Source organism: Ochlerotatus camptorhynchus, unplaced genomic scaffold (genome assembly GCF_037179485.1).
Source record: "Ochlerotatus camptorhynchus isolate MF236.1 unplaced genomic scaffold, CSIRO-AGI_Acam_v1.1 ptg000007l, whole genome shotgun sequence".
NCBI lineage: Eukaryota > Metazoa > Arthropoda > Insecta > Diptera > Culicidae > Ochlerotatus > Ochlerotatus camptorhynchus.
The window spans coordinates 4,179,089-4,203,313 of record NW_027040499.1 but is presented as its reverse complement, the minus strand read 5'-3'; the positions used below and the strand labels follow the sequence as shown (position 1 = coordinate 4,203,313).

Here is a 24,225-nt window from a genome sequence, read left to right as displayed (position 1 = left end):
ATATATAACTTGGAAATGACGTACAATCAAATAAACCCGTAACCCACTCACTTGGTCAGGCTTCAGAATCGTCCAGTGGGCAGTGCACTCTACACTCCGAGTTCCCTTTTTTCAAATTTACCGCAAATTTGATATTTTACCCATTGAGTGTTGATTAGTCACAATGAAACATTGTGACAGAAGTTGAGGTTACTAGTGTATTAAATAATCTAGGTCCTATTTAGGATTATATCTGAAAAATCCAAATCTGGCCAACGCCCACCCTAAACCTAAACCTGTTCTAATCCACCTGAAATGACTAACGAATGGAAGACTTTGACTACCCAGCCATGCAATAGTCTCATTCCGTGCCTTATGGCAACTTGATGATTCTATTGCGCTCATCTTCTGGCACCACCCAGGGGAGACTTGGTCCTGTACCCAATGCTTAACTTATCTCCATTCCACTCAACTACTCGCAATTTCGTGTGATATAGTGGGCGGAATATTATTATATGAGACAATTCAATGCAGACGTCTTTCCAAATTTGGCAGATCGACAGGTAATCGGTGAGTTAGCACGATAGTTGCTATTCAACAACTCGACAACGTCCCATCGTCAACGCCTGCTATGAGAATTTCCCATAGCAGACGCCAACGAAATGACGTCATCGAGCTATCGATCAACTACCCTGGTTATCGCTTGGTACCTTATAACACGATGCTAGGAGGCGAACCGGAAGAATCGATGAGCTACCTCCCCCCATCTGATACATTTACAATGCTAATAAGTTGATAACTTTTATATGATGAAAAATGGGCAAATTGAAAGAATTAACTGAAATGTGTTTGAACCCCATACTTTTCATTGCACTACAAAATGGTGAGTTGACAACCTGGAAGAAGTGAAATACCCAGGTGTTAATGGTGCTGAATGTGAAATAAACCAAGTAGAAATTCAGATGATAATAAACTGTCGTCGCTGGGATCGAAAAATAATATGAACAAATTGATCGGAAACTTGATCGTAATTGTTTTGTGATCTAATGAGCTCGGTGGCCTAGTGGCAACTGATTTTGCTTACTGAGCTGATGACCCTGGGTTCAAACCCAAGCTCCTTCACGCTATTGAATCGTTAGGATACCAATTCAGCATATCGTTTACCAAAACTAATCCTGCTGCAATCCCAACCCTTTTATCCAACATCAACAGTAATTTCTCGTGGAAGTGCAGAGGATTTCTTGACTTTTATTAAAACGAGTATTACGTCAACATATTCCTACCCATTCCTTTCTTGACCAGCATTCGGACATGGCCGCCGCTGGCAGTGCTTAATTTTAGATCACCGGTATTTACACATTGGGGATGAATGCTATTCCCAAGCAACGTCTATTGGTTCTCTGTGTAATTACAGCTGATCTGGCAATAACGGAGTTGCATCTCCGGGTGGTTAATCATGCTCATGCTCATGCTCAAGGAAAGTAAGCGCATATCAGTCTCACCCATAAATTCAATCGTCCAGCGGTAAAGTTACAGTTCTGGCTAAATTTTGGTCAAAGAAATCCTTGAAACGTACACCGATTAAAAATTAATGTAAATTTCTGCGATACGCTAGATTTGCCGTCAATTTACACGATATCTCATGTAAATTTAAGCGCAATATCGTATAAATCATCAATGTCGAATACGAGATTGCAAACAATTTCGATGTTTATGCCAACTATGGCTCAACATTAAACAAGGAAAGTTTTTTTTTTTTTCAGTGTGATGCATCCACAAGCAAGGTAGGGTAGAGCACTACTTCGTCGTAATCGCCCATTTCCGTTCTATCGATCAGAAAAGATCAATAATATCAATGATTTCACCGTGCACCAATTAATAATAAGTTTGTTCCGATGCGTTAGTTCATTAGCTACAACATAAATCCTGTTAGAGCGCATTGTATGAATATTTACGCTCATTGTTCTCAAAACAAAAGAAGCGCTCCTAGCGAATCCCATTTTTCTACGTTTATCCGTAGGACGAAGTAAATCTAATGGCGTTTCAATGCGGAATTGAAACTCGTAGAACGAATTTAGAATCAAGAAGCAGTGTTAAGCGCCCATTACACATGTCAATATATTGACAATAAATTGACATACTGACAATATTATTGACAAGGTGATATTGATAACGATGGATTGGTGACAAGTATTGACAATATCTCAACAATGTGTGACTCTTTATCAAATCCAACGGTACGTATGGAAAGGTGAATAAATTTGCAAGTCATCTTTGACAGAAATGTTCTATTTTTTTGTTAAAACTCGTTCAGAAAAGAGAGGTAAAGCGCGGGTTGTGCTTAGTTTGACGGAAATTAGATCAAAAACCCTATTAAAGAAGTCAGCATTTACGCTATTCATTATCCTTCCAACATCGGAACTCATTTGGCCTCTGCAAGTCTAAATGTAATTAACTTTGGGAAAATCAAACATTTTGTTCACGTATACTACCCATAATCGCATATCAGTCCCATCTTTGCTTGATTTCCTATCCATATGGGACTGATATGCGATTATGGGCAGTATATGTAGTGCATAATCCATCTGGCCGCATTTTTGACATGGGATTTACATAGAATAACCCTATCTAAAAGTTTCAACTTTCTAAATAACAATCAATTTTCTTCTTTTTATTCATCAGGTCGCTGGAATCCGGCCAAGGTATCGATCGTTGAGCTTAATGCGGCCGTCAATGCAGTGATCGCCGTGCTTGCATCGAGCGAGGAAGCCCAACTGCACGGATGCATCCTGCTGTTCGATGTGGAAGGCCTATCGATGTCTCACATCATGCAATGCACACCCAAATCGACGGGAATCATGTTGACGCTGATCGAAAAGTGCTCCCCCATCCGGATACTCACCACGCAAACCATCAACACCGGCCTCATCTACAACTTCTTGTTTGCCATCATAAAACCCCTCCAGACGAAACGGATGCGCGAAATGTCGATCCTTCATGGCAAAAACTTGGCTCCACTGGGCAAGTACATTAGTCCGGAGATTCTGCCAGCCCGATTCGGTGGTACCTCGAAAGCACCCCTGTGCGAGGGGAGGCTGTTTGCGGAGCTAATGATGCTGTACGATCCATGGATGGAGAAGTGTGAGTAGAGATGTTTTTTTTTGTGTGTGTCAATGTGAACAGAGCTGATTAGAAGATTTTTTTTATAGCCTATTCTGTTTTGTATTGTATGACGTGACGATTTGAATATCGTTGAGTCAACCATAGCAATATATAGGTAAAATGGTGTATTGACGCAAATGTTTAGTCTCCTACCGAATATACCAATCGTTAAGCACTCAAGCAAATAACCAGAAAGTAAACATCGCAGTGTTAATAAGCTACAGAGATTCTGGCTGCAGATTGTAAACGACTCTTCAAAACGAGTTTGAGGGTTTGGACGCTAGTACATGGATGGTTGAATGTACTTAGTTAAATGCAAATTGATCAGGAATGATTTAGTTTCTATCAAGAGGGCAAAAAACTGGAATGATTCTTAAATGGTGATTGTTGATATTGGTTGATGTTAACGTGTATTTTTTTAAGCGCAAAAAACGGTATCTAATCTAATATAATACTGGTTTCGTCTTTGTTACATTACACCGGGGTAGTGCAAGCAGCAATATGCGCGAGAAATTGACATCTCAACATGATTTTTTATGTAAACAAAGGTGCAACCAACCGGTGTTAATCGAGTAATTAAAAAATCAGACATCTCTTATTTTTTGTGTGATTGTATTGATCAAAATGAGCGCAAAATTTGATCTTTACCGAGGGGGCAGCTCGATTTCACTTTCGACAAATCATGTCGAATCCCTTTACCTGATCGTGTTTACACTGTTCGCGCAAATCGTAAAGGTAATCTGTTAAACGATGTGTATTCGAAAATTTTAAACAAAATCAAAGCTGACCATGGATATTTAATTCTAATTCTTAGTTTCTCGGGTAAATAATTGCAGAATACACAGAAAGCTAGCAGTCAGAGAACAGTTATTTATTTCACTTTAAGTTCTTGCCATTTTGAACTGGTAAATAATCGTATTTATTTAGAATTTCAACTCTTCCCTATCTTTGATATTAAGCTTATATAGTTTGGCCTTCATATGCTCCGCAAATGTGTGGTCATCGTCCAGCCGGTTCTCCTTTTCCATGTTTAACATGGTCGCAATTGACGGCAGAGCCGATACGGCCTGATTAAACATCCCTTCGTCAGTTGTTCTTCTTTTTTCCGTGGTTGTCCTGGTGTCGGACTTTCTAAAATTGAAGAGAATGAATCGTCATCAACGTTCCCTGTAAGCTGGTCCACGTCCTCGGGTTCAAAGTTCTGTGAAAATATTAAAATTAGTTTCCTATTTTCGTGATTTCTTAGATTTCAAGCGTAACAATTGAAAACGGGACAAAAGTTTTTGTAAACAAAAGTTGTAAGGCCCTTTACACGTGAACCGAAGTATATCCACGCAAACCAACAACATCATCAAGTAGGGGACATTCTCCCCTTTCCGATAATGGTATTGATTTGCGTGGGCGTACTTCGGCTCGTGTGTAAAGATCCTTACAACTTTTGGATACAACAACTTTTGTGCCATTTTCAAATGTTACGCATGATTTTATACTTACGTCCGAATCATCAGCGTTTGATTTTCCTTTACGATTCGTTACGTTATCTTTTAGAAAATCCATGTGTGGGAACTACGCTGACGACTCGTACAACTCATCCGAACCAGCACCACTCCGAGCACTGTCCCGCTGCTTTGTCTTCTTCTTCATCATTCCTTTATTTAACGTCGGTCTCTGTTCCGCAATCTAGTGCCAATCACCGACGGACATCCATTGCCATCCAGTGACGGTAATCGAATGTGCAGGAAGGCAGCTTCCACACCTGCGTAGGATATCGCACCCATTCAACACTTTACTTCCCTTCCGACCACAGCCCCGATCTAATCCTCACCTTACATTAAGTTTTTTAAATGTTGTCTGTCTCATTCGTTGGATAATCAGAGCCGGCGATACGTCACGTTCATGTCAAATTGAAACCTATTTTTTAGGCAGGATCTAGCCTGCTGACCATCTGCTGTATAACGTGTTGAACTAGCCTACGGCTAAAAATCACGGTAATAAAGAAAAGAAAAACTTCACTTCCGAAGGAAGACGTGACCAGAGATTTTTATGCCCCAGAAAAATTCCACCGACCTCGGCTGGGATTGAACCTAGACCCATTGGAGTGAGAAAGCAGTCACACTTTCCACTACACCACCGGCGCCGGCACCGTTGCTTTGTCAACTCGCAGGATTATTGACTACGAAGGTTGTTTCTTTTGTTTTTCACCACTTCAGTGGTCACATCCGGGAGTGATTTTTTTTTCTTTATTAAAGAGACTTTAAGTCTTGGGCTTAGGGGTTTCAATACCGGGTGGTTTCTATAATACCGGTATTTCGGTATTGAAAATGTGATACCGGTAAAATACCGGTATTCGTAGATTTTATGCATTATTTTTATAATTAAAAACACCAGTATTTCGAATGGTTTGAGAAATGGTTGCGTTTATTTTAAAAACAGAAAATTAACATTTTAGTTTTTGTTCAAGAAATAGTCTTTCAAAACACATAGGTGATGCAAAATTTCCAGACACGGAGAAAGCTCGTTCTGAATTGACTGACGTTGGCCGAACCGTTTTTAAGGCATCATATAGCAATGTCAAATACTTTCCCAGCCGTCCCTCTGCCTCATAATAACTAATTTCATGCCGAATAGTCTTCATTAGTGTGCTTCCTCCACTTGAAATAGTATCGGATGATTGTTGTACAATGCGAGATTGTTTTTTTTTTTTTTTTTCCTTTGGTTTGTTTTTTCCGTCGATCTTGTTTTCCGTGCTGAGCACCAATGCTACCGACGTGCCAGGAAGGCAGCTCCCACACCTGGACCCTACCTATCGACCCATCAACTCATGAACCGGGGACCAACGGCTTTACTTCCCATCCGAAGGAAGGCGTGATCAGAGATGTTATGCCTCAGAACATCCCGGCGGCGCCGACTGGGATTGAACCCAGGCCTGCTGGGGTGAGAGGTAATCACGCTTACCACTACACCACCGGCGCCGTTAATGCGAGATTGTTGCAAGCGACGATTGTATTTCTCCTTCATGGTTAAAGTTTCCGTTTCCGTTTCATCCGTTTCCGTTTCATTTGTCATCGAATCTCGAAGTCTTTGTGGATCTTCTTTTAACAGTCTGTGCAAAATTTCAGACGCCTGTTTCGTTGGGCAGCTCACGACGATTGAAAAAAGATTCTAAAATCATTGTTCAATGAATTTCTGGTGAATCGTCTCTCAGCAACTCGATCAATCAGTGCAGCGCACAGTCTTCTTGAAATGTCAGTTTGTTGTTTGTCAATTTCCTCCAGCATGAATTGAAGAGAGATATCCGCTTCGTACAATGTAGCATCTTTGCGGCAAAGTTGCTCTACCGCTACTTGCACTGGTTCTAAGGCACTAGCAATGTCCTTGACAATATCGAGCTCTTCGTCACAGAAACTAATTTTGGACTTGCTTTTCACGTCAATTAATGCCTTTCGAACAGGGCCTTTCAAATCACAAAATCGTTTTAACATTGCGAGCAACGTATTCCACCTAGTCTTGTAATCCAAAATCAATTTGAGTTCTTTTCCACATTCTTGAACGACGTATTTCTGAAGCATATCGTCATTTCTGACTGGAGACTTGCTTAATATTTTCACCGTGTCACGAACTTTTTTGATGATCGGCATGTACTCATCTTTTATCGAATTTATTACTGATGAGCTTTCCATCTCTAAAATGGTAAATCATCCGTCATCAGACCCAAAGGCTGATTCTGAATCTACAGAAAGAAAAATGCACATAATTAGTAACGTAACGTAACTAAATACAATACATATATAAATTAATATATAATTCAAAGTTACCACTATCGTCATACGCATTTTCTGCAATTGGTTCTTCCAATAGTTGAGGCTTCTTATATAGCACATCAAGCACACCCAAATGAATTCCGTGTGCCAAACATAAATGATGAGTGCAGGGATTAACAGTCCAACCTTCTTCATCACAGAGGCGCCATCCGTTGTTGCGGCCATTATATCCTCGTTCAAAGAAATACCGTATTCCAATGTATTTTTCTGAGAGCAGCTGTACGCATTTTTCGGCATTCATTGATCCTTTGATTCGTTTTAATCCGAGGTTCCACGTTTGTGTGGAGTCATTCGCAGTTACATTCATGTAGGGTTAAATACCCCATTTTCGGCCTATTAAGCACAACCCACACTTAGTCTTTCTTAATCTAGCGCAGTTTAGCACCAAACGGAATGTTATTATTACTGATGGCTTTCAAATTTATTTACCTTTCTGTACGTACCGTAAGATTTGATAAAGAGGAACCAATCGTTGTGATATTGTCAAAAGTCTAACACTGCTTCTTGACGCCAAACTCGGCCTACGGATTCTAAACTAGGCCTAACGCTTTGAAACGCAAATGAATTCACTTCGGCCTATCGGATGAAGATAAAAATTGATTCGGTCGGAGCGCTTCTTTCGTTTTTGTGAATTATGGGTGCAAACCTTCATTTCACGCGTTATCATTGACTTCGTTCGGTAGCTTATTAACTAAAGTATCATACCAAATCCATATATACCGCCAAAAATGGGCGATTAGGCCGAACTAGTTCTCTACCCTATCTGAAAGATATGAATTGGTGTGTCAGTGGAAAACCCATAACAGAACAGTGCTCTTATTCTACTCTTCTTAATGTACGTGCAGTTCCTGTTAGACGTCCATTCATAGAAAGTAATACCACAGACAAACAGACATAACACATTGAATATTTATCACTGTAAAACATCATCGCTAAAACACTACCGCCATCTGTTGAATACACTGTGGTGCGTAGTACGCTGAACAGATGTCGGTAGTGTGTTAACGTCAAACGCAAGGCAATTGACTATGCGCGCCACAGGTGGCGGTACTACCAACGAAGATACTTTTAAATTGACTGTTAAATGCTTGTTCAACTTCCGATTTAGTTTTCGATGTTCCTCAAATCGTTTACAGTATTCTTTGACCACACGCAGAGAAATGATTTTTAAATTCAAATGGATATATTTTTGGCTCAGGGCCTAATATATTTTTGGTATTGATTCAAATATATTATTCGGCTAATTCAAAGAAAAATATTTTTGAATCAACAAACCGGTTGTAGAGTCAATACTCTGTTTGTTGATTCTAAAAACCATTTTGTTTATTTAAAAATATGTTTTGTTGAATTAGTGGTACAATATGTTTGAATCAATAACAAAATACATTAAGCCCTGAAACAAAAATCCATTTTTCTGCGTGCACATCTTCATGAAAATTTCTAACTCTAGCAAGAACCCCATTCTGACTTTTGGGGAGATTGGTAAAGCCGCGTGCCGTGAGGCCTTGCCTAATATCTTCCGAATTGCAAAGAACACGAAAAGAAATTCAATCTTTCGAGTAGAGGGTCCCATTCGGGAAATCCCGGGATGAAAATCCCGGGATTTCCCGGGATAGCCTAAATCCCGAATCCCGGGATTTTTACTCGAATCCCGGGATTTCCCGATTTTTTTCTTTTTCAATCTCTTATGCAAAAATATTCGAGATTGTGTTTACATCTCTGTGGTTAGTGGAAGAGAAAATAGGTGAAAAGAATCGATATAAACAGATAGGACCATTTTCAATATTCGTCGAGATTTCATCGTAATGTTCGTGCCACCAGACCTTATATAAGCATAATTGGTGTGTGACAGGCTTGAAAACAAAAGGAATGAAAAAAAAACACAACAATAACAAAGGAGGCTCCTGGATTCACTGCATTCGCAAGCATAACGTTCCATATTTCCGGTGCAAATACTGATTCGCGACGTAATTACACTCAAAGCAGGTAAAATAAATGTTTTTTTTATCCTCAAAGCGTTGGTCTTACGCGATTTGTCTTAAATTAATTGCAGAAGCTATGGCGGACGTGTGGCAACATTTTAAGAAACTTCCCGACGAGCGCGCCCAGTGTTTGAAGTGTCCGCAAATTCTGTTATGCAAAGGTGCTTCAACTAATGGTTTGTGGCGGCATCTAAAAAATAAGCACAATTTGCCAAGTGCAGAACCAACTCCGGTACCGGCGAAGCAGCCCAAGTTGTCCGTTAATTCAACCGTGAAGCAATCGTCGTTGGATCCGTTTCTGAAACGAAGTTCACTTCGCGAGATTGTTGCACGTCTAGCTGCATTGGACGGGATATCGATTGCTGCCATTACGAAGAGCATGTTTATTCGAGAGTCAGTGTCAGCTAGAGGATTTAAACTGCCAACATCCAAATCCACGATAATCAAACTCATCCATGAGTTCTACGATGAAATTAAAAATCAGACCAGAGAAGGAATTTCACGACAGGATCGTTGAAAAAAAGGAGCTCGTCAGTCTTACAACAGATGAGTGGACCAGTTCTGCTAACAAGCGATACTTGAACATTAACGTTCATTTCGCAGATGGTTCATGTTACTGTGGATAACGGACCATCAGCCGGAAAGGAATCTGCCCGATATCGCTGAACGTCTTACCTCCACGATGGTTGATGATTGAGAGAGGAAAATGCAGTGTCTAGTTCGTTGTCCTCGCAACGCTCATCATGGCTTACTACGAGTTCCTGCTATAGTGCTGAATGTTCAGCACACTGCACAGAGAAGCATTGGGCGCTCTTTGCACCCACACATATCTCCCCTTCACTCATAAAAAAGAATAAGCTAATATTTGTTGCATTAACTAAAGGTTAAGTTTCCTTATTATGAACTATCCATTAATTAAGTTACTCCAATGTACATGGAACTAAATTAGTACAACGCTATTTCAGGAGCCGGATTGAAAACTGTGAATGATTGACCATCAGCTGGAAAGGAATCTGCCGGAATCTTTGCACGGATTACCTCCACGGTGGTTGGTAATTGAATGACACGAGAATGCAGTGTCCAGTTCGTTGTCCTCGCAACGCTCATCATGGCTGACTACGAGTCCCTGCGATAGTGCTGAATTACACCCACACATATCAGTGAAAGTCGTCACTAAAAATTAGTTTAGAGTGTAGTACCAACACCTCTATGGTAGTACATCGTTTTTGCGATGCTGTTTAGTCGGTGGTCCATTCTCGCGATTGGCTACATTTGGACGCTTGTGATCGTTGGAGTTGTACGAGGATGATGATGGCCGATATGCTCTCCTAACTTCGAAAATACTTGGGTCGTCCTGTTGACGCATCTCGGATTCGAAAGCCTCATCCCTCGTAGCGGATTATACGATAAAATTCGTTTCATGGTCATAGATCCTTCCCTGTTTCACGAGTTCTCTGTTCCTCAGTCCACTTAATAACTGTGCACGCACGAATCTGTCCTCGTCGTCAACGCTGTAGTTGCACGACCGTGCTTTACACATTAACCCGGCGTGAAAAGCGACCGCTGATTCACCGTTTTCCTGCTTCATTCTAGAAAAAGCCTCGTGCTCTGCTGCCGTGTCCGTCATCGACCGTAGGTAGGTTTCGATGTTCGTAACGAAGACTCGGTAGCAGGTTTGTCAAGCTTGGGTGAAGCTTTGCGGCTTTCACGATTCCTTGCAGTTCGTCGCCCATGGAGAGGAAGAGTAATGGAGTCCTCTTAATTGGAATATTAACTTTACTGAACGAAGCACCTATCTCGAAGTTTTCTAAGTAACGATTCCATTCCTCCCACATTTTACTGGCGGCGATGCCACTTGGGAATGGTTTCATGTGGTCCCAGCGAATGCTGGAGGATGAACTTCTACCGACACTTGCACAAGCGTTTACTTCACTAGAGAGGTTCCAGCTGTCATCAGCATTTCCAGTCATCGTCGGTCCAGAATTTGACTGAAAACGGCTCAGGGTGTCATTTATACCCGCGAGTATTTTCTCCATACAGTCGATCCGTTCGGCGTTACTGGTGTGTTCCAGTGTGTCCTGGCTTGCGTTTTCGGTGGGGATTGCTTAGAGAAGCATTGGGCGCTCTTTGCACCCACACAGTTACAACCTAGGATTGTCTCGGATTCACGGATCTTTCCCTGCAGAAAAGATTGCCCATGCTATCGAACAAGTTACCAAGGACTTCGGCAATGACATTGGCTCTATAACGGCCGTAACATCTGATGCAGCTCCGGTAATGGTAAAATTTGGGAAAATCGTGCCATATTTCCACCAGCTATGCTACAACCACGCATTGCACCTTGCCGTACAAGACGTCATCAATCAAATGAACTCCAACGAATTCGAGTCCACGGCAAGTGAAGAACATTCTTCTTCTGAAATTCAAGATTTTGATGACGAAGATAGTGACAACGAAGACTGACACGATTATTCTCATAACGAAAAGTTCTATTCATCCGGTACGCTATGAACTTCTGTTATTTGTTTTTCATATTACTATTTTTCTATCATTATCTTGTCATTTATTTTTCAGATTGCTACAATACCAACACATTTGGAAAAAACTCTTAAGCAGATCCGAAATGTAGTTCGGATGTTTCGTCATTCACCGGTGAAAAACTCGGTGCTGCAAAATAAAGTTGTTGGAAGATTCAAGAAACCTCTTCAGCTTTTGCCAGATGGAATAGCACCGAAAAAATGCTGGAGCGGTATATCAAATTACATGATTGTGTAGAGGAAGCACTGGAAGAGTTGGGAGAAAGTTCCTTTGTATCCAGTGAAGATTTTATTTGAAGCTTTGCAGCCAATACGACTCGTTTCGGAAGCCTTAGGACGTCGAGATGCTACGTTGTTGACGGCGGAAGGTAGTCTGAGCTTTTTGTTATCAAAACTTAAGAGTATGGGCAACCCTATTTCAACGAAACTCTACGAGGCGGTTCTGAAGAGAATCAATGAGAGACGAAACATCAAATTGGTTTCACTTCTAAAATTTCTTCAGAACAGCATTGCCTCAACATCATCTGTTGAGTTACCTGTGATTTCACGCAACCAGCTGTTCAAGTTCGTCAAAGAAAAATGTACTCGTTTTTTCACATGTACTTTCGACGACCAACATGAAGCAACGGTGGATGACACGAGTAAGAACCAACATCAATCTTTAAAGGACGAGTTGACCGGAGACTTAAAAGCTGTTCTGAAAATCTTGTTAACTGCTCTCAAATCCATCAAGCCAACTTCAACGGATAGCGAGAGAGCTTTTTCGGATTCGGCGAACATCTGTTCCAAAAGGAGATCATCACTGTCAGATGCAAGTGTCCATGAACTTTGCTTCTTGAAATCTTATTTTAAGAGGAACAACTGATTATAACATGTTTGAGTCTATATTCATTCATTCATTTACTCATTGTTAAGTTTTAAACTTGAATAAAAGCGTTAATTTTTGGAAAATAATGTTTTTTTTTAAAGCATATCAAAATTTCCCGGGATCCCGGAATTTCCCTGGATTAAAAAAAAAAATCCCGAATCCCGGGATTTTTTTAGACCCGTGAAATTGGACCCTCTACTTTCGAGGCCATTCTAGCGTACACAACGTCAAGAGAATTAGATTTTCTAAAATATTGTGTGATTGTGGTCTTTTTATGAGGTTGCGATTTCAAAACCATTGAAATTTTAGAAGAAGAAAATCAATATTTTTATTTCACTTGCGGCTATTTTGCTGAACGAGTCAAATAAAAATTAACCTCAAACCTATTACGTTCGACAAATCGAACGTCAAATCTGATCATCATATCGAAAAAGTATTAACGCATTCGAACATTGCATCCGACAAAATTATCGAGCAGTCCGCTCGAATCAGACCAACAAATCAGATAGTCTAAACGTACCTTAAACATTGCATTCGACAACATTTTCGAGCAGTCAGCTCGAATCAGACCAACAAATCAGATAGTCTAAACGGACCTTAAGGCAACATCTGAGATATGAAACAAACATCAAAACGGCCAGCCCTAACAAAAAATTACCATAACGAACGATAACCCAAATAATCCAACTATTCCACAAATGTTTTGGATGATACCCTGAACATGTCGTTAAGCAAATTAACCTTAACATTTGTATTAGGGAGGCCTACTACGTTGCATTTACCGCAAAGATGATTTTGTGAAATGATTCAAGTTTAAATAAATATATTTAACCAGCGATGCTTTTCGTGAATCTACAGGGGTGGATGGATGCGTGAACATACATAATGTACATTGGCTGGAGTGGTGCCACATCTGAAGATTTATCTGTAATCATACAGATTTTCCTCAAAATGTATATATAGATTACAGATTTTTAGAAAATTATACCTATCTTACAGATTTTACAAATAAGTGGAATATATTTTTAATTCTTGATTACATTTATTAATTCCATGAGATTTCCGGCGAATTGAATGGATTTGTGGAAAAGTTCGTCACTGTAAAATCTTGGATTTCGGCACCTTTGGCGGGGGCCACTTTCGCCACCCCCGCACTACGCCTCTGGCTGAAGGTCATTATTTATTAATTTCTTTTTTAAATGGAAAGATATGATATTTTCAGTCCTTATTGACTTTTAGCAAAACATATTTGAACATTAATTTTATAACAAAATTGTACCAGTCTAATGCACCCGATCTCTAACGTATTGATGATCATGATTGACCATGACAAACCGAATACTCGTCTTTTTTTATTGAAGGTTATTCTGAGTGCAGAAAAAAAAGCCTCAACAGCTATATACAATCGAATGATATACAGTTAGTTAGTTTTCTTCATTAAAGAGATTTAAATTATATACACAAATACACAGCTACCGACACAAACAAAAAGCTAACCATGGTTGATGCATTTTCCGATTGTTCCAGCATCCTCGCACTGAACAACCGCCCGAGTATTGATTATTTCAAATGCATCATCATTATTCATTTAACCTCCAAAACACAACCGCTAAAGCCATTCGTCAAAAGGTGTGCGTTTAAAGTGCCAAAAAACGCACATGAGTTGTACCGAATAGGAAGTATGGATAAGTTCCATCGCGCAACCGTCCGCTTTACGGATCAGTTGTTCGCCATCGGGCACCTGCGACGGTTCTAAGCGCTTCTCTAATCTAATCGCTGATCGATCACGGTTCGTGGCAAGGTATTGAAGAACAGTTTCAACAGTTTCGCGCGCTAGTGATCAGAAACAAAGAGCACAACCATGGCACTGAAGTACAACGAGAAAAATTATCCCTACATCGATCTCGGATCGGGGTACCATATTTACATACAAGAGGATCGCTGTACCCACGGTGCGGAACTGGAAGCAAAGGCCCGCCAATACATCAATGAATCACCGGAAAGTTTGGCTCGGGGATTGCAAGAACTTCGAGAAATGATAGCCATGGAACCGGATCTAAACGTGCCCGCCGAAAGCGACTGGTACTTGAATATTTTTCTGCGAGCCGGGCTGTACGATACGAAGAGGGCATTCACCATTCTGGAAGCCAACTGCAGGCAGAAACTGAAGAAGCCGGAATATTTTGCGCCAATTGCAGCCCTGAGGCACGTGTACGAAGAGGGTGTCGTGTCGATGCTTCCCGAGCGGGACGACGACGGGGCGGTGGTGATCGTGGTGGAATCCGGAAGTGAGTTGTTGTGATTGTGATAATGCTTGTCTTAACTTACCTGGAATGATCCGCTCAGATTTCGGACATGGAAAATGTTCACAGCTTCAAATTAGACAAATTAGAAACACTGTCCTGATTTTGGTAAAATGAGCGTGATTTTGGACTTAGCTAAATTTGGGGAAATTCCTTGAATATTGTATGTTTTAGATTTGATAATTAAAAGCGAATAGAAGTGTCAAAATTCGAGACACACATACAATTCAACATTTTGAATTGCGGGACTTATGACGTGCAGTAGCTCCACAAGTCATATGCAGTTGCAGCAGGAGTAACCCCATGAATTCTGAGTAGTCTCACAAGTCTTGTTCTTGTAAACTTCCCTTACCTACCAGTTTAACGAACATGACTGAGAAGCCCTGTGGAATTACATTGCAATAGCTGAGGAGTTGCTTTATAATTATTTTTATGTTGCTCCTCCTCCCATACCGCTCCGAAAAAAAAAATTGAGTTTCAATTTTCTTTTTAAATTATTGGGAAAAGATATCCAAAATCTAAAAAAAATCACATTTCAGGTGAAATTGGGCACCGTTTGCCGAGATTTGCATAATTGAAAATTCGAAGTGAGTGCATGTGGCGGCCATTTGTGAACACTACAGGGAATCACCTTTACGTTGCGGAGTCATGTCAAAATGCTTTTAGAGTTGTCCCTAAAGCTTTGTCCTATGGATTTCCTCACGAATTTAACGAATTTGCCTCATAGGACATGTGTAGTTGCTCTAGCAGTCCTGTGTAGTAGCAGCACAATTTCCTATAGTACAGTTATCGGTAAAAGTGGTCAATTCTTGAAACTGATCCTAGAGCCAAATCGTTAGTAATATATGTACTGGAAATTATTGTTTTTGCACTATATTTTTTTATGTCTTGTGGCCGAACATCAGTTTTTTTGTTTTTGTTTTGGAGTCACTTTAATAATAAATAATGTAGAAAAACATGCCCGAAGCAAATTTGTCCAACAAATATGAAACTTTGAATGAGTATATAATGAGCAACATCAGAAACAATAAAAGGACAACATCGGAGTTAAATTTAATAAGTGATTGTTGGAGTGCCTTTTCAAACTCGACGATTTTTTAAACCAATTGTACACACTAGCAATGAGACACTCAATTTTCACATATATTTTTTTGATTTTTGGATAACAAAATACAACATCCCATTATACACCTGGCAACGTCTTTACAATCGCAGGGATCGGATGGAAAATTATGAAAAACTACTTAGAAGTTAGAAAGGTGCAGGGAACCCATACTACCTATATTCATTTCGATATTGAAGAGACCATCGGGTTTTGCACTTTTTGGAGAATTCGATCTTTTTTTTTTAGCTTACACACTTAGAAAAAATCACCGACTTCGGTAATTCATCTACCGAGTTCGCAACAGCTGAACGGTCGGTAATGTTTTGGTAATCGAGAACATTACCGAAAAATCTGTAAACTGGATCTGCAAGATTAGATGTCAAATTTACCGAACGATCGGTAACGTTTACCGATGTGCATTGCTTGATTTGTAGTCGACTTTACCGGAGAACTGTAATTTCGATATGCAAATCGAAAATTACCAAGAGATCTGTAATTTTTTTTTTAAATGTAACCGACTCATCTGTAATTTGCTTTAACCCTCCGTTACTCGCGCTGTTGTACTTTGTACAACACACATGAGTTTTCCATTGCCATTTTGTTGCTGAGTTACCAATCGATCTGAAACCAACGAGTATTCCTCAAAAAACTTGTTTTGATCTAAACAAGCTAAACTTTGATTACAGTAAACACCTAAAAATGCGGATAATAGGGAAAATGTGAATGGAAACCGCGTAAACTGTGACCATTGTACGTGGGATTTGACTTAATTGTTTACAACATGGAATATATCGAGATCCTGACCAGATAGAAAGTTACTGCTTCGGACAAAGTTGTTCAGGAGATCATAGCCTTGTCGCTGGCGGACAGTAGTTCAGAATTTTCTCACTACGTAGCGCTAGTATACATGTGAAATTCTCGCATGTGATATATCTCGAGATTCTGACCAGATAAAAAGTTACTGTCTTTCACAAAGTTTTTCAGGAGATCAAAGCCTTTTGCTTGGTGCTCAATAGTTCAGAATTTGCTCACTACGCAACGCTAGTATACACGTGAAATTCTCAAATAAAATATCTCGAGTTCTCGACCAGATAGAAAGGTACTGTCTTCGGCATAGTTGTTCAGGAAGTCAAGGTCTTTTCATAGGTGGACAGTAGTTCAGAATTTTCTCACTTCGCGGCGCTATTATACATGTGAAATTCTCGCATATAAAATATCTCAAGTTCTTGACCAGATAGAAAATTACTGTCGTCGGAAAAGTTGTTCAGGATATCACAAAATTTTTGCTCGTGGACAGTGAAATTGACGCTATCACGCTAGTGAAATGTGAAATTCTCGCCTGTGATATATCTCGAGATCCTGACCAGATAGAAAGTTACTGTCTTGTACAAAGTTGTTCAGGAGGCTAAAGTCTAGAATTTGTGAGAAAATACTGAACTACTGTTCACCAGCTAAAATACCTTGACATCCTGAACAACTTTCTCGTAGACAGTTTCATCAGGATTTCGAGATATAGCATATGCGAGAAGTGTGCATGTATACTAACGCCACGTGGTGAGAAAATTCTTAACTACTGTTTACCAGCCAAAAAGGCTTTGACCTCCTTAACAACTTTGTCGAAGACAGTAACTTTCTATCTGGTCAGGATCTCGAAACAAGCCACATGCGAGAATTTCACGTGTATTCTAGCGCTACGTAGTGAAAAAATTTTGAGCTACTGTTCACTAGCGAAATCTATCTGATCAGCATCTCGAGATATTTTACATGCGAGAATTTCGCGTGTATACTAACGCCACGTAGTGTGAAAATTCTGAACTATTGTGCACCAAGCAATAGGCATTGACCTCATGAACAACTTTTTCGAAGACAGTAATTTTCTACCTGTTCAGAATCTCGAGCTTAGCATACGCGAGAATTGTGCACGTTTACTAGTGCCACGTGGTGAGAAAATTCTGGGCTACTGTCCACCAGCCAAAAAGTCTTGACCCCCTGAACAAGTTTGCCGAAAACAGTAACTTTCAATCTGCTCAGGATCTCGAGCTATTGTATATGCGAGAATTGCATGTGTATACTAGCACCAAGTAGTGAGAAAATTCTGAACAACTGTCCACCAACGAAAAGATCTTGACTTCCTGAACAACTTTGCTAAAGACATTTACTCTCTATCTGGTCAGGATCTACTGATATAGCACATGCGAAAACTTAACATGTGTACGAGCACTACCTAGCGAGAAGATTCTGAACTACTGTTAACCAGCAAAAAGGCTATGATCTCCTGAACAGCTTTGCCTAAGACAGTAACTTTCTATCTGGTCAAGATCTCGAGATATTTTCTGTGATAATTTCACGTGTATACTAGCGCCACTAAGTGAGAAAATTCTGAACTACTCTCCACCAGCCAAAAATACTTGACCCCCTGAAAAACTTTGCCGAATACATTTACTTTCTATCTGGTCAGGATCTAGAGATATTTTATATGCGAAAATTTCACATGTATAGTAGCGCCGCTAAGTGATAAAACTCTGAACTACTGTCCACCTACGAAAAGGCCTTGACCTCCTGAACAACTATGCCGAAGACAGTACCTTTCTATCTGGTCGAGAACTCGAGATATGTTTATATGATAATTTCACGTGTATACTAGCGCCACGTAGTGAGCAAATTCTGAACTATTGAGCACCAAGCAATAGACTTTGACCTCCTGAAAAACTTTGTGAAAGACAGTATCTTTCTATCTGGTCAGAATCTCGAGATATATCACATTCGAGAATTTCACATGTATTCTAGCGCTACGTAGTGAGAAAATTCTTAACTACTCTCCACCAGCGAAAAGGTTATGATCTCTAGAACAACTTTGCCGAAGACAGTAACATTCTAGCTGGTCAGGATCGCGAGATTTTCCATGTTGTAACCAATTAAGTCAAATCCCACGTAGTACGGATACCGTTTACGCGGCTTCCTTTCAAATTTTCTCTATTATCCGCATTTATCGGGGGTTAACTGTGATAAAAGTTTAACTTGCTTAGTTAAAAACAAGTTTATTAAGGAATACCCGTTGGTTTCATATCGATTGGTAGCTCGGCTGCAAAATGGCAATGGAAAACTCATGTGTGTTGTACAAAGTACAACGCGCGAGTACTCGTGTTACAAAAGTTGGCGCGAGTACCGGAGGGTTAATATTGTTTCAAGGTGGCGGTCACTGCAACCCATGCAAACATTTGGCTGCAGTCGTGATCAATGTGTTATGTGGACCCTACACGATTGCTTTTATTGACAATAATCGTATTGTCAATACATTCTATATTGACGTCAATATATCGAGATTGACAATATTTCTGAATTCACATTATCAATATTATTGTCAATAATTCCCCTTCGCGTCAATATATTGATGCGTGTGGGGTTTGCTTTAGTGTGGTAAATGGCTCCACCAATGAACAAAAATAAGTTTTTGTCGGAAGTATTCGGCGCTACACTGAAAACAGGGAAGCAGTGGATGAAGATTCCAAATGCTGTATTCAGATCGTCGTCAACGGGCATGGAGCTTGGACCGACAGAAAAAAAAACAAGCAACAACATCGGCCATCTGTAATCGGTATTTATTTAGATAAGGAAAATTAATTACTTACGGAAAATATCTACGATTCGCTCATCTTGGTGTTGCATAACAGCCTCCATAATTTCACCTTTTTATTTTTACAAACACGAACGTTTTCAAAGTCGATCGAAAATCACAATATGGTGGATTTGACGTTTACCGAGACCGTTACCGAACTCAATGAAAGAACGCTTTGTTTACTGAAACTTCAGTAAAATATTTCACCGAAGTCAGTGATGAAGCTGATTTACAGACCTGCCGGTGAAAAGGTTTACCGTTTTCGTTAAATGAAGATGAAATTACCGAAATTCGGTCATTTCACACAGCAATAAAGTGAGAAAATACCGAATTTTAAGCATTACCGATCTAAGACGCTAATTTTTTTTTACCGAACTCAGGGAATCTGTTTAAGTGTGTAGGAAATAGTAACCAAATTTAACAGATTAAACTATAGTATACTTTAAGGGGTTTACTAAAAATTCCAAATTCCGGTCCAAACTAATTCATTCACGTCTGTGAGTGTTTCCGAAAAAACTTCGAAGCTCTAGGATCAGTTTCATTAATTGACTACATTTTCGGATGTGCCGGATCTTCCGGGACCATCCCGTTGTCTCCAGAGTTCATTTTCTGGTTACAACCAGCGTTGCCAGTATTCCAGATTTATCTGGATTTTCCAGATTTTCAGTAGTCTTGCCAGATACACAGACAGACCACGTATATTTCCAGATTTTTAAAATATTTTCCAGATTTTCCCAGATTTTTTAAACAAATTGCTTTAAAATATCACGGCAATTGATTTTCTTTCTAATAAAAAATAAAAAATAAAAAAGTTAAACTTGCTACTATAATTATTAAAGGCCATAAACGTTGGAAATTATTGCATCGTACATGGAATTGTTACAACATGTTTGCATGTTAATGGGTTGCAGAATCAGGAAAATTGAGACATTTCCTAAAGATTATTTGCTGAAAAAACCCTTAATTTTTTTAAAATATCGGGCCTGGATCCTTTTTATTAGTAATTTTTGTTTTGATTTTGGCTATAATTTATTTTTTTAAATCCTGGATTAGAAAATCAAAAGTTCAATATGCGGGACTTTTCATAATTTTGCAATTTCGAGCTTTGGAAAATTAGCAAGGCTTTTGAATCTAGACAACTACCAGGACTTTGAAGTATGTTGTATGTGTATGTATTAGACCTGTTCATTTTAAACGAAATGTTCGGAATGTAACGGGTCAACCATGATTACTGTTCGTCATGTTAATTTGTACTTCTGTGTAAATTTTCAGCAAAATCGGTGATGATTTTGAGGTGCTTCAAGTTAATTTTATGTTTTTAAGGTAATTTACGGCTTACAATATTTGTATCTCGAGACTGAAATAACGAAAACTGCTGTAACAACTTTCATAGCAAAGTTTAATGTGTCATGTATCAACTTTGTGACCAAAGGTTGACTATTAGAAGTGATTTTATTGAAGTTTGACTTAGTTTCATGCTCGAAGATATCTTAAAAAGTGAAGAATTTTAAAGTATTTGTTCTACGAATTTTCCACCCATATGATATAAAAATGTGTAGTGTACGGCATAATGTTCCTCATATTGTTCTAGAAGTTTCGTTCAAACATAGTTTTCGTGTATATTTCATAGATTGAGAAATAAAAATCAGAAAAGAGGCCGTTTAGCTAAAATTCACAAGACAACAGAGCCAATAAAAGTCAATTAGATTGACAGAACATAGTTGCATTGCTTTTCAATGACGACCGATGACTGTTTCATTGATATATGATTTTTCCATAACTATGAATCCTCAGTAGACGTGTGAGGAACATTATGCCGTACACTACACATTTTTATATCATACGGGTGGAAAATTCGTAGAACAAATACTTTAAAATTCTTCACATTTTAAGATATCTTCGAGCATGAAACTAAGTCAAAATTCAATAAAATCACTTCGAATAGTCAACCTTTGGCCACAAAGTTGGTAGATAACACATTAAGCTTTGCTATGAAAGTTGTTACAGCAGCTTTCGTTGTTTCAGTCTCGAGATACAAATATTATAAGCCGTAAATTACCTTGAAAACATAAAATTAACTAGAAGCACCTCTAAATCAACACCGATTTTGCTGAAAATTTGCACAAAAGTTCAAATTAACATGACGAACAGTAATCACGGTTGACCCGTTACATTCCGAACATTTCAATTAAAATGAACAGGTCTAGTATGTATGTGCTAATTCTTAGCACTTTTTGAAGTACCTGTAGATATTGAGTTATCTTAGCAGTCTGTATTGCTTTAGAATTCTGAATTGCTCTAGAATTTCATAATTTTAAGGTAATTCTGAAAATAGTTGACAGTATAGTGTGAAGTGAATTCCTTGTTAAATCATAAGAGGATTTCAAGCTTATTCTGAGTACAGTTCCATGACTTTGATGAAAATTGCTTGGCGATTTTGTTAAGAAATTTATTATAAATCAGAAGAGAAGACACAGAAAATTATTAAGATGATACTTAATTGAATTACTGGAAGGAATACAATGAGTATGCTGATGCGAATCGTGAGAATAATTCCAATGGAATTCTGTCCAAGGTTTCTAGGGAGATTCATTTAAATTAAATTTTAAGAAAGAGAGTGACGGTCATTCTGAAGAGTTAAATTTTTAACAATATTCTCAGGGAAATTCATCGAGAAAATGGAGACAAAATAATGCGAATTGTTGGGAATTATTACCAGTTTGAGGGAATTATGGAATTGAATGATATCTAAGAAATTACAAGAGATAATGCGTATCAAGAGAGTTTTTCTGAGAACTTCTAGAATGCTGATGAAAAAGTTTGGAGATTATCAAGATTATTTTAGGGGAATCCAGAAAAGAAGTATGATGGCATTCTAGGATGATTCAAAGGGAACTCTGAAAAAATGACGAAGATATCGTGTGAAAAGTTCCAAGTAAATTCAGACTAACAAAAAAATTCATGATCTGAGACCCAGAAAAAATATAAATTCCAGAATTTAGAATCATTTCAAGATCCTAAGCCTTCAAAAAATGAAGCTTTCAGACTTTCATTTGAGTCATATAATAAAATTGTTCTTTGACATAAAATTATTCGTAATGGTCATGCCAATAGTGGAGTAGTTTAGGTAAAATGTGTATGAGTACCACGATGTGAGGCTTTGGTTCTCGCCAGGTGAATTTTTCATAAAATTTAAATTGCCTACTGGTCTACTAGGTTTTGTATGTTGTATGTTGTCAAGAACTAAATTGTAAGTCTGATCAACCTCAGGGAAATATTTGAGTCATTTAGAACTAATAAAAAATTTCAGGCATATTCTGGTACTGCATCAAATAGTAAGGACTACATCGACTATTATTTAAAAAAAAAATCATCTAATTGTTGCTTAATTGTTTGCTTCTCATACTTTTTAAAAAAAGTTTAAACATATTTTCTGCAGTATTTTACCCGAAATTTAACTCATTTTTTTTTAATTACTGTGTAATGGATATTTAAACTTTTTGAGCACAATACTTTTCCTAACTTTTTGATGCCAACAAGTTATTTGCTTTATATAATTTATTTACATATGTAATTCATAAACATTCTGGTACTTTCAATAAATTTCAGATGATTACACTGACCGATTTTTACGGGAGATTGGCACATCAATTTGATTTCAATAGCATTATGTTTAAAACAGAGAGAGAGAGCATTCCAGATTTTTCCAGATTTTCTATTTTAACTGGTCCTGATTTTTCTGAAAATGACCTGGCAACGCTGGTTACAACTTCGAATAAAATTGTGGTAAGACGTATATGAGTGGTTGCGAAAAAAAAAACGGCGGAGCTCTAAGACCAGTTTCATGAATTGACCACTTGTACGCAGGGTTACTTCCACTCACTTGCTATAAAAAAATGTTTTTCGGAATTATAAAATCATGAGATGGTATAGGTTAGAGCGCTACTTCGTCGTAATCGCCCATTTCCGTTCTATCGATCAGAAAAGATCAATAATATCATTGATTTCACCGTGCACAAATCAATAATAGGTTTGTTCCGATGCGTTAGTTCATTAGCTACAACATAAATCCTGTTAGAGCGCATTGTATGAATATTTACGGTCATTGTTCTCAAAACAAAAGAAGCGCTCCTAGCGAATCCCCTTTTTCTACGTTTATCCGTAGGACGAAGAAAATCTAATGGCGTTTCAATGCGTTAGGACGGAATTGAAACTCGTAGAACGAATTTAGAATCAAGAAGCAGTGTTAGATTTTAGACAATATCTCATAAATTTGTGATTCTTTATCAAATCCAAGGGTACGTATGAAAAGGTGAATAAATTTGCAATTCATCTTTGATAGAAATATTCCATTCTTTGTTTGAACTTGTTCAGAAAAGAGAGGTAAAGCGCGGGTTGTGCTTAATACGACGGAAATTAGATCAAAAACCCTAATGATAATTAGTATTTGTAAGCTACAGGAAGAGATCGTAAAGTACGTGTTTGACACAATAATCGATTTTACGACTCGTGAGCGCTCACTCTTAGTGAACGCTCACGAATCATAAGATTGCTGATTGTGACGCCCTGAAAGCGAAATTGACAGGTTTTATGAATCAAACACGTACTTTACACGCTCTTCTTGTTACTTACAAGTGCAACATATCATTATATCATCTAATGATTGTATAATTCCGAAAAAAATATTTTTTTATAGCAAGTGAGTGGAAGCAACCCTGCTTGTACGGATGTTCCGGATCTTCCGGCGGACCATCTCGTAGTATCCAGAGTCCATATTCCGAACACAACTCCAAAATAATTCTAATAAGACGTCTATGAGTGGTATTGATAAAAACACGGAGCTCTAGGATAA

General features: G+C 38.6%; 1 protein-coding gene across 2 annotated transcripts in view; it reads left to right on the top strand.

Moving 5' to 3' along the window:
- LOC135697810 (alpha-tocopherol transfer protein-like) overlaps positions 1–24,225 on the top strand; it is a 61,392-nt gene that overhangs the window by 10,197 nt on the left and 26,970 nt on the right. The window contains exon 2 of one of the 2 annotated variants that reach the window (XM_065217632.1): positions 2,662–3,120. In XM_065217632.1, coding sequence (XP_065073704.1) covers positions 2,662–3,120 — 459 coding nt within the window. Of the gene's footprint in view, positions 1–2,661; positions 3,121–14,139; positions 14,638–24,225 lie in introns of those variants that run through there. The other variant, XM_065217626.1, reaches the window with a different exon arrangement.